Source organism: Kogia breviceps, chromosome 10 (assembly GCF_026419965.1).
Source record: "Kogia breviceps isolate mKogBre1 chromosome 10, mKogBre1 haplotype 1, whole genome shotgun sequence".
In the NCBI taxonomy this organism is placed as follows: Eukaryota; Metazoa; Chordata; class Mammalia; order Artiodactyla; family Physeteridae; genus Kogia; species Kogia breviceps.
Window position 1 is genome coordinate 29,348,874 of NC_081319.1, and position 12,037 is coordinate 29,360,910.

At 40.1% G+C, this 12,037-nt stretch overlaps 1 protein-coding gene across 17 annotated transcripts in view; it reads left to right on the top strand.

Moving 5' to 3' along the window:
- Positions 1–12,037, top strand: part of FHIT (fragile histidine triad diadenosine triphosphatase) — a 1,470,752-nt gene that overhangs the window by 674,260 nt on the left and 784,455 nt on the right. For all 17 annotated transcript variants that reach the window (XM_067043100.1, XM_067043103.1, XM_059078075.2 and 14 more), the window contains one exon: positions 10,264–10,384. In XM_067043100.1, coding sequence (XP_066899201.1) covers positions 10,282–10,384 — 103 coding nt within the window. In that variant the 5' untranslated portion in view covers positions 10,264–10,281. The remainder of the gene's footprint in view (positions 1–10,263; positions 10,385–12,037) is intronic.

The window sequence follows — 12,037 nt, forward strand, 5'->3', positions numbered from 1 at the left end:
ATGAATTTTAAAGCACAATACAACTTCTGTACAAATTTTAAAAGTATGTACAAGAGCCCTATATATGTTTGATGTATAAAATATTTAAAACTGCTGTGAAGCTTATAAATACAACATTAATTATATTTTAAAAAATGAAGCCCTGGTGTGGGAGAGGAAGGAACGCGTTTGGGTACACAAGAAGAAATGAAAATGATGATAAGAAGAAAAATGAAAACTAGAAGAGAGTCTTTCATGGACTTGTAATAGTAGCTCATCAGCTAGAGCCTATGCTTAAGTCAACTCTACAATTATCCATTAGAGGAAACAAACTCCAGGGACATATAATCCTTCAGCACTGTTAGATCCAGGTGCACAAACAATGTCATCAGGTATGGGTCTCTCTGTATCTTGGCTTTCCTGGCCTCCATGTTGGCTCTAATATCAGGCAGACTCTTGTTGGTGTATCCTCTAGCTCTTCCAGGTTCATGTCCTACCAGTTTGGCATCTTAGAAGAAAGAAAGCCCTTTTCCCATAGTATCAGCAGTAATCCTTTCATGGATATCCTTCCTTTTTTTTTTTTTTTTTTTTTTTTTTTTTTTTTTTTTTGTGTGTGTGTGTGTGTACGCGGGCTTCTCACTGCTGTGGCCTCTCCCATTGCAGAGCACAGGCTCCGGACACGCAGGTCCAGCGGCCATGGCTCACGGGGCCCAGCTGCTCCATGGCATGTGGGGTCCTCTGCATTGGCAGGCAGACTCCCAACCACTGCGCCACCAGGGAAGCCCGATATCCTTCCTTTGAATGGCTCATTTTTTTGTCCTGTGTCCACTCCTGAATCACTCATGTGACAAAAGACTAATGATGCCTGGGTCACTTTCCCATCCCTAGAACCAGGCAGTAGGAGTAGCCCAACATATGGAATATGGTGGGGTATTACCCAAATAAAAATTAGGGTGGTATGGCCAAAACTACAGAAAATGGATGCTGGGCAGACAAAATAACAACAACAACAACAAACACAGAGATAGCTTTAGGGCACTTGAATCAATGCTGTTTGTAGGATGATTGAAATGAATTGCATGTTTATTCTAGAAAAACTGGGGGGAATAAATAGAGGTTAACCTCAGATATCTAAAACACTTTCACTTGCATGATACTTGTTTCATATGACCCTCAAGGCATAAATCCATCACAAAAAGATGGACTTAGTATGAAGGGCAACCATATAATTGCTGGAGCTGATGATCTTGGAAGTAATGGATAGTGAATGTCCTGTCACTGAGTATATTCAAGCATGGGCTAACAAGCTACCAGGCAAAGATTCTGCAGGAAAGGATTGGGAGAATAGTTGGGTTTGATCAGTAGCTGTGAATCATCCAGGCAGATTAAAGCATAGATGTCTAGGCCCTTCTCCCACAGTTTCTGGTTTGATAGGTTTGGAGTAGGACTCAATAACTTGCTTTTCTGATTTCCCCAGGTGATGTTGATGCTACTGCTCCAGGGAACACACCTTGAAAACCACTGTGTTAGATGATTTTCAACGTCCTTACTGACCTTTCATTTTTGTGAGATGGTTGTAATTGTTCTAGAAACCAGTGTTTGTGTCAGTGAGGCAAAACTTCCATACTCTTCCTTTGTACCTGAAATGTGTTAAGTTCCAGCTATTTCAGTGCTTCTAAAGTAGATGAATTTTGCATAGCCCTGTGTATCTTTTGGGTCATTGAGAATATTAGCATCATTAAACAATTGCACATTTATTGGTATGCTTTATAAAATGGTCCTCCATTTTCTGATGTCATCCTTTTTGTAGTCTGATTTCTATTTTCCCATGAGGGGTTCAGTTTTCTTTTCTTTTCTTTTCTTTTTTTTAACATCTTTATTTGAGTATAACTGTTTTACAATAGTGTGTTAGTTTTTCCTTTACAACAAAGTGAATCAGTTATATATATACATATGTTCCCATATCTCTTCCCTCTTGCGTCACCCTCCCTCCCACCCTCCCTATCCCACCCCTCTAGGTGGTCACAAAGCACAGAGGTGAACTCCCTGTGCTATGCAGCAGCTTCCCACTAGCTCTCTAATTTACATTTGGTAGTCTGTATATGTCCCTGCCACTCTCTCACATCGTCACAGCTTACCCTTCCCCCTCCCCATATCCTCAAGTCCATGCTCTAGTAGGTCTGTGTTTTATTCCTGTCCTACCACTAATCTCTTCATGACATTTTTTTTTTCTTAGATTCCATATATATGTGTTAGCATACGGTATTTGTTTTTCTTCTTCTGACTTACTTCACTCTGTATGACAGACTCCAGGTCTATTCACCTCATTACAAATAACTCAGTTTCATTTCTTTTTATGGCTGAGTAATATTCCATTGTATATATGTACCACATCTTCTTTATCCATTCATCTGTTGGTGTACACTTAGGTTGCTTCCATGTCCTGGCTATCGTAAATAGAGCTGCAATGAACATCTTGGTACGTGACTCTTTTTGAATTATGGTTTTCTCAGGGTATATGCCTAGTAGTGGGATTGCGGGGTCATATGGTAGTTCTATTTGTAGTTTTTTAAGGAACCTCCATACTGTTCTCCATAGTGGCTGTATCAATTTACATTCCCACCAGCAGTGCAAGAGGGTTCCCTTTTCTCCACACCCTCTCCAGCATTTATTGTTTCAAGAGTTTTTGATGATGGCCATTCTGACCGGTGTGAGATGATATCTCATTGTAGTTTTGATTTGCATTTCTCTAATGATTAATGATGTTGAGCATTCAGATTCATGTGTTTGTTGGCAATCTGTATATCTTCTTTGCAGAAATGTCTATTTAGTTCTTCTGCCCATTTCTGGATTGGGTTGTTTGTTTTTTTGTTATTGAGCTGCATGAGTTGCTTATAAATTTTGGAGATTAATCCTTTGTCAGTTGCTTCATTTGCAACTATTTTCTCCCATTCTGAGGGTTGTCTTTTGGTCTTGTTTATGGTATCCTTTGCTGTGCAAAAGCTTTTAAGTTTCATTAGGTTCCATTTGTTTATTTTTGTTTTTATTTCCATTTCTCTAGGAGATGGGTCAAAAAGGATCTTGCTGTGATTGATGTCATAGAGTGTTCTGCCTATGTGTTCCTCTAAGAGTTTGATAGTGTCTGGCCTTACATTTAGGTCTTTAACCCATTTCGAGTTTATTTTTGTGTGTGGTGTTAGGGAGTGTTCTCATTTCATACTTTTACAGGTAGCTGTCCAGTTTTCCCAGCACCACTTATTGAAGAGGCTTTCTTTTCTCCACTGTATATCCTTCCCTCCTTTATCAAAGATAAGGTGACCATATGTGTGTGGGCTTATCTCTGGGCTTTCTATCCTGTTCCATTGATCGATATTTCTGTTTTTGTGCCAGTACCATATTGTCTTGATTACTGTGGCCTTGTAGTAGAGTCTGAAGTCAGGGAGCCTGATTCCTCCAGCTCCATTTTTCGTTCTCAACAATGCTTTGGCTATTCGGGGTCTTTTGTGTTTCCATACAAATTGTGAATTTTTTTGTTCTAGTTCTGTAAAAAAATGCCAGTGGTAATTTGATAGGGATTGCATTGAATCTGTAGATTGCTTTGGGTAGTAGAGTCATTTTCACAATGTTGATTCTTTCAATCCAAGAACATGGTATATTTCTCCACCTATTTGTATCATCTTTAATTTCTTTCATCAGTGTCTTACAGTTTTCTGCATACAAGTCTTTTGTCTCCTTAGGTAGGTTTATTCCTAGATATTTTATTCTTTTTGTTGCAATGGTAAATGGGAGTGTTTTCTTAATTTCCCTATCAGATTTTTCAACCTTAGTGTATAAGAATGCAGAGATTTCTGTGCATTAATTTTGTATCTTGCTACTTTACCAAATTCATTGATTAGCTCTAGTAGTTTTCTGGTAGCATCCTTAGTATTCCCTATGTATAGTATCATGTCATCTGCAAACAGTGACAGCTTTACTTCTTTTCCTATTTGGATTCCTTTTATTTCTTTTTTTTCTCTGATTGCTGTGGCTAGAACTTCCAAAACTAGGTTGAATAAGAGTGGTGAAAATGGGCAACCTTGTCTTGTTCCTGACCTTAGTGGAAATGGTTTCAGTTTTTCACCATTGAGAACAATGCTGGCTGTGGGTTTGTCATATATGGCCTTTATTATGTTGAGGAAAGTTTCCTCTATGCCTACTTTCTGCAGGGTTTTTATCATAAATGGGTGTTGAATTTTGTCAAAAGCTTTCTCTGCATCTATTGAGATGATCATATGGTTTTTCTCCTTCAGTTTGTTGATATGGTGTATCACGTTGATTGATTTGCATATATTGAAGAATCCTTGCATTCTTGGAATAAACCCCACTTGATCATGGTGTATGATCCTTTTAATGTGCTGTTGGATTCTGTTTGCTAGTATTTTGTTGAGGATTTTTGCATCTATGTTCATCAGTGATATTGGCCTGTAGTTTTCTTTCTTTGTGACGTCTTTGTCTGGTTTTGGTATCTGGGTGATGGTGGCCTCATAGACTGAGTTTGGGAGTGTTCCTCCCTCAGCTATCTTTTGGAAGAGTTTGAGAAGGATAGGTGTTAGCTCTTCTCTAAATGTTTGATAGAATTCTCCTGTGAAGCCATCTGGTCCTGGGCTTTTGTTTGTTGGAAGATTTTTAATCACAGTTTCAATTTCAGTGCTTGTGATTGGTCTGTTCATATTTTCTATTTCTTCCTGGTTCAGTCTTGGCAGCTTGTGCATTTCTAAGAATTTGTCCATTTCTTCCAGGTTGTCCATTTTATTGGCATAGAGTTGCTTGTAGTAATCTCTAATAATCTTTTGTATTTCTGCAGTGTCAGTTGTTACATCTCCTTTTTTATTTCTAATTCTATTGATTTGAGTCTTCTCCCTTTTTTTCTTGATGAGTCTGGCTAATGGTTTATCAATTTTATTTATCTTCTCAAAGAACCAGCTTTTACTTTTATTGATCTTTGCTATTGTTTCCTTCATTTCTTTTTCATTTATTTCTGATCTGATCTTTATGATTTCTTTCCTTCTGCTAAATTTGGGGTTTTTTTGTTCTTCCTTCTCTAATTGCTTTAGGTGCAAAGTTAGGTTGTTTATTCGAGATGTTTCCTGTTTGTTAGCATATGATTGTATTGCTATAAACTTCCCTCCTAGAACTGCTTTTGCTGTATCCCATAGGTTTTGGGTCGTCGTGTCTCCATTGTCATTTGTTTCTAAGTACTTTTTGTTTTCCTCTTTGATTTCTTCAGTGATCACTTCGTTATTAAGTAGTGTATTGTTTAGCCTGCATGTGTTTGTATTTTTTACAGATCTTTTCCTGTAATTGATATCTAGTTTCATAGTGTTGTGGTCAGAAAAGATACTTGATACGATTTCAATTTTCTTAAATTTGCCAAGGCTAGATTTGTGACCCAAGATATGATCTATCCTGGAGAATGTTCCATGGGCACTTGAGAAAAATGTGTACTCTGTTGTTTTTGGGTGGAATGTCTTATAAATATCAAGTAAATCCATCTTGTGTAATGTATCATTTAAAGCTTGTGTTTCCTTATTTATTTTCATTTTGGATGATCTGTCCATTGGTGACAGTGGGATGTTATAGTCCCCTAGCATGCATGTGTTACTGTCGATTTCCCCTTTTATGGCTGTTAGTATTTGCCTTGTGTGTTGAGCTGCTCCTATGTTGGGTGCATAAATATTTATAATTGTTATATCTTCTTCATGGATCGATCCCTTGATCATTATGTAGTGTCCTTCTTTGTCTCTTATAGTTTTTATTTTAAAGTCTATTTTGTCTGATACGAGAATTGCTACTCCAGCTTTCTTCTGATTTCCATTTGCATGGAATATCTTTTTCCATCCCCTCACTTTCAGTCTGTAAGTGTCCCTAGGTCTGAAGTGGGTCTCTTGTAGACAGCATATATATGGGTCCTGGTTTTGTATCCATTCAGCCAGTCTGTGTCTTTTGGTGGGAGCATTTAATCCATTTACATTTAAGGTAATTATTGATATGTGTGTTCCTATTACCATGTACTTAATTGTTTCCGGTTGTTCTTGTAGGTCTTTTCCTTCTTTTGTGTTTCTTGCTTAGAGAAGTTCCTTTAGCATTTGCTGTAAAGCTGGTTTGGTGGTGCTGAACTCTCTCAGCTTTTGCTTGTCTGTAAAGGTTTTAATTTTTCCATCAAATCTGAATGAGATCCTTGCTGGGTAGAGTAATCTTGGTTGTAGGTTTTTTTCCTTCATCACTTTAAATATGTCCTGCCACTCCCTTCTGGCTTCTAGAGTTTCTGCTGAAAGATCAGCTGTTCACCTCATGGGGATTCCCTTGTGTGTTATTTGTTTTTCCCTTGCTGCTTTTAATATGTTTTCTTTGTATTTAATTTTTGACAGTTTGATTATTATGTGTCTTGGCATGTTTATCCTTGGGTTTATCCTGTATGGGACTCTCTGTGCTTCCTGGACTTGATTGAGTATTTCCTTTCCTATATTAGGGAAGTTTTCCACTATAATCTCTTCAAATATTTTCTCAGTCCCTTTCTTTTTCTCTTCTTCTTCTGGGACCCCTATAATTCGAATGTTGGTGCATTTAATGTTGTCCCAGAGGTCTCTGAGACTGTCCTCAGATCTTTTCATTCTTTTTTCTTTCTTCTGCTCTGTAGTAGTTATTTCCACTATTTTATCTTCAAGGTCACTTATCCGTCCTTCTGCCTCAGTTATTCTGCTACTGATCTGATCCCATCTAGAGTATTTTTCATTTCATTTATTGTGTTGCTCATCATTGCTTGCTTCCTCTTTATTTCTTCTAGGTCCTTGTTAACTGTTTCTTGTAATTTGTCTATTCTATTTCAAAGATTTTGAATCATCTTTACTATCATTATTCTGAATTCTTTTTCAGGTAGACTGGCTATTACCCCTTCATTTGTTAGGTCTGGTGTGTTTTTATCTTGCTCCTTCATCTGCTCTGTGTTTTTCTGTCTTCTCATTTTGCTTATCTTACTGTGTTTGGGGTCTCTCTTTTGCAGGCTGCAGGTTCGTAGTTCTATCTATCTTTGGTGGCTGTCCCCAGTGGCTGAGGTTGGTTCAGTGGGTTGAGCAGGTTTCCTGGTTGGGGGGACTAGTGCCTCTGTTCTGGTGGATGAGGCTGGATCTTGTCTTTCTGGTGGGCAGGTCCACGTCTGGTGGTGTGTATGGGGATGTTGGTAGCCTTATTATGATTTTAGGCAGCTTCTCTGCTAATGGATGGGGCTGTAGACCTGTCTTGCTCTTTGTTGGGCATAGGGTGTCCAGCACTGTTCGTTGCTGGTCCTTGAGTGAAGCTGGGTCTTGGTGTTGAGATGGAGATCTCTGGGAGGTTTTCACCATTTGATATTGCGTGGAGCTGGGAGGTCTCTTGTGGACCAGTGTCCTGAGGTTGGATCTCCCACCTCAGAGACACTGCCTTGACACCTGGCTGGAGTGCCAAGAGCCTTTAATCCACACGGCTCAAAATAAAAGGGAGAAAAAAATAGCAAGGAAAGAAAGGAAGGAAGAAAGGAAGGGGGGGAGGAAGAAAGGAAGGAAGGAAGGAAGGAAGGAAGGAGGGAAGTAGGAAAGAAAGGAGGGAAGAAAGGAAGAAAGAAAGGGAGAAGACAAAATAAAGTACGATAAAATATAGTTATTAAAATTAAAAATAATTATTAAGAAGAAAATTTTCTGTTAAAGAAAAATAAAAAAAAAAAAACAAAAACGGGTTGGTCTAACCCTAGGACAAATGGTGAAAACAAAGCTATACAGACAAAATCTCACACAGCAGCACATACATACACACTCACAAAAAGAAAAAAGGGGAAAATAGTAGTATATCTTACTCCCAAAGTCCATCTCCTCAACTTGGGATATTTCTCTGTCTATTCAGGTTTTCCACAGATGCAGGGCACTTCAAATTGACTGTGGAGCTTTAATCCGCTTCTTCTGAGGCTGCTGGGAGAGACCTCCCCCTCTCCTCTTTGTTCGTATAGCTCCTGGGGTTCAGCTTTGGAATTGGCCCCGCCTCTGCGTGTAGGTCATCCGAGGGCGTCTGCTCTTCGCTCAGACAGGACAGGGTTAAAGGAGCAGCTGATTCGGGGGCTCTGGCACAGGCCGGGAGGGAGGGAGGGGCACGGATGCGGGGCGAGCCTGTGACGTCAGAGGCCGGCGTGACGCTGCACCGGCCCGACGCGCACCGTGCGTTTTCCCGGGGAAGCTGTCCCTGGATCCCGGAACCCCGGCAGTGGCGGGCTGCACGGGCTCCCGGGAGAACCGGTGTGGAGAGTGACCTGCGCTCACACACAGGCCTCTTGGTGGCAGCAGTAGCAACCCTAGCGTCCCACACCCGTCTCTGTTGTCCGTGCCGACAGCCGAGGCTCGCGCCCGTTTCTGGAACTCCTTTACACGGCGCCCTTAATCCCCTCTCCTCGCGCCCCAGGAAGCGAAGAGGCAAGAAAAAGTCTCTTGTCTCTTCGGTAGCTCTGCGCCCGTTTCTGGAGCTCCTTTAAGCGGCGCGCTTAAACCCCTCTCCTCACGCACCAGGAGGCAAAGAGGGAAGAAAAGGTCTCTTGCCTCTTCGGCAGCTCCAGACTTCAACCGGACTCCCTCCCGGCCAGCCGTGGCGCACTAACCCCTTCAGGCTGTTTTCACTCTGCCAACTTCAGACCTTTCCCTGGGATCCGACTGAAGCCCAAGGCTCAGCTCCCAGCCCCGCCCGCCCTGGCAGGTGAGCAGACAAGCCTCTCGGGCTGGTGAGTGCTGCTCGGCACCGATTCTCTGCGGGAATCTCTCCGCTTTGCCCTCCGCACCCTGTTGCTGCGCTCTCCTCCGCGGCTTCGAAGCTTCCCCCCTCCGCCACCCGCAGTCTCTGCCCGCGAAGGAGCTTCTAGTGTGTGGGAACCTTTCCTCCTTCACGGCTCCCTCCCACTGGTGCAGGTCCCGTCCCTATTCTTTTGTCTCTGTTTATTCTTTTTTCTTTTGCCCTACCCAGCTACGTGGGGAGTTTTTTGCCTTTTGGGAGGTCTGGGGTCTTCTGCCAGCGTTCGGTGGGTGTTCTATAGGAGAAGTTCCACGTGTAGATGTATTTCTGATGTATCTGTGAGGAGGAAGTTGATCTCCGCGTCTTACTCTTCCGCCATCTTCTCGCTCCCCCCTCGGTTCAGTTTTGATCAGTTTTGTAGTAGGGCGGTTCGTGAATTAGAAAAATGAAGCGATTTCCCAAGAAAGGTGCGTTTTAGTCATTCAGAAAGTAACTTTGTCATGTATGGGCATCAACTGATGGAAAATCATTCCTTGGTACCCTAGATGCCAAGTGTCAAACCTTGCTTTCCCTTGTCTTCTCCCCACTACCCCAACCCATGGCTTTCTCCAGAAAAGAGGGTATGCAACATTTCACATACCTTGCTGCATAATACGTCTGCATCAACCAGGAATTGTTTTCATCTCGAACTCTATTTTGTCCCTTCTTTTTCCTCAATTTTTTTCGCTTTAATTTTTGAAATTTTATTATAGTTCTCTGGCAGTACCCACATGCTTTTGTAATTGTACACAAGGTCAAACAGTGTTTATATTTTTCTAAATTGCTTTTATATAAACGAAGATAAAACCATTTGAGAAAAGGGAGGCCCCACAGGTACCTCTTTAAGAATGAGAAGGTTTATAATCAGTGCTTAACCATGAAAATTTTCAGTTTAGCGAAGATGATGAAACAGATGGTTAAAAATAATACCTGACAGGGGCTTCCCTGGTGGCGCAGTGGTTGAGAGTCCGCCTGCCGATGCAGGGGACACGGGTTCGTGCCCTGGTCCGGGAAGATCCCACATGCCGCGGAGCGGCTAGGCCAGTGAGCCATGGCCGCTGAGCCTGTGCTCCGCAACGGGAGAGGCCACAACAGTGAGAGGCCCGCCTAGCACAAAAAAAAAAAAAAAAAAAAAAAAAAAAAAAAAAAAAAAAGACCTGACAGATTGACCTAGTGGATTTGAGTTAAGGTGGCTCCCCAAAGTGCAGAGGGGTTGAAGAAGACACATACAAGCTTTTGCTTGAAAACTGTAAATCCAACCAGCATAGAGAGAGTGGAATATTTTAGGAGAACTTACCCAGAATACATCTTAGTGGACATTAAATGGGGAACAGCTTCAATGATGTCTTCTTTACAACTAAGAATCTGTAGTAATGGACTTTGTTTTCTTTAAAGTGGTATATAATCTGAGTTTCTCAACTGAATTTTGTAATTGTCCATTTTCTACATCATCTTCTTTTCCAGAATTCAAACCGTGAGGAAATGTCATTCAGATTTGGCCAACATGTCATCAAGCCCTCTGTGGTGTTTCTCAAAACAGAACTGTCCTTCGCCCTGGTGAACAGGAAACCTGTGGTACCTGGACGTATCCTTTTTTTCTTTTTTTTATTTAAAAGAGAGAAAAATTAGAAAGCCTCTGATTCTAACAGACCAAAATAAATACAGGATTGGCCTCGAGGATCTGTCCGAAAAGCTAAGCAAGGATCCTCCCTCCTCCACCTTGGAGAAACCAGGTAAGACGTTATTCACATTTATTCTGAATCCAGTTGGTGGCACCAGTAATATGCTTGATCACTGTTGCAGAACTTCTGAAAAGAGTTGCTTAGCAACCGTGGCTTTGGAGGTGATTTTTTGCTTGACCTTTTCACTGTCGTAGCTGTGTAAATAAATAGGTGCTTCTAAAATGGATCCAATGAATATCCTGAGCACTTTGTTTTCAGTTATCAATTGTGAATTTTAATAGTAAGATAGAGATTGGGTGGCCCTCTTGTGATGTGGAAGTAAGGTTATGTGAAAATTATATGAAGATTTGAGACTGACTTGGTTTGTTTACCTCTTGGAGATCATTCAAGCTATGAATTTTAATTAAATTCAAACACATAAATATACTTACAAAATATTTTTTTCATGTTAGGGTCTGAGATGACATTTTCTCTTGGAAAACATCCCAGCTTCTAGATCATTGTCCAGTGCCATTGATGGTAGAGTATTTTATTTCCATCTGACCATCAGTTTCAGTAGAAGCTTCATTCTTTGCAGTGGGAGAAGCAGGATTTGGTGAAATGCTCTGGAGAGTTATGTTTATGTTATTGAAATGATCCCTCGTGACTGTATGCATATGACATTTGTATTGACTCCTCAGAATTTTTTTTTTCTTTTTCCCCCCTAATTTAATTTACTATGCAGAGGGCAGCAAAGTATAAAATTTTATATTTGAAGATAATGATCATGTCCACATTGAGGCATGATTCTACTTTGAAATAGATTTCTCAGTTATTCTGAATCTAAAAATGTGTCAAAATTTTTTCCAGTGTAACTTATATTTTTTCCAATGGGATTTTTCAAAATGCTTGAAAACTTTATGAATAATCTTCTTTCTCGGCCATGTAACTATTGTACACTGAAAAAAATACAACTAACAAAACATGCACCAAAAGATAATTGTGATTTCTGTGGTAGACTCCCAAATTCCTTGAATGGAAATTTTAACCTAAATTTTGTAAATCTACAAAACTAATGATGATAGCAATAAACTAGTAAATAATATATACATTTTCTTGATAATACTTAACTCTTCTTTTAAGTTTATAAGAATATTTAAAATTATAAGTATACAAGATTAGAAAATTACATTCTTCTGTTTATTGAAGTAAAAAATCTAGAATGATTTAGAAAGGATAAAAAAACAGCAATTTTTAAGTTGTATACCAATATTATATTGAGTTTTTCTAAAAGACTTTGAAGTTCTTGAAATAACAGAAGAATTTTATTTTCTCATTTGATATTGTTGCAAGTTTGTGGTTGCCTTTTTCCTTTGAGGAATATTTTTTTAAGCAAAAAGTCTGAGAATTCTAATGTCGAAAGAATATTGTTTAAATGCCATCTCTCATTGGGTGCCATTTTTAACTGACTTTTGTCAGAGAACTGAGGGAACTTGGGGTGAAAATGTGAACTGAGATGAACACATCTTAATGCCTTGGACTGAAAGAATATGAAGTTGCAGAGTTGCACTTTAAAA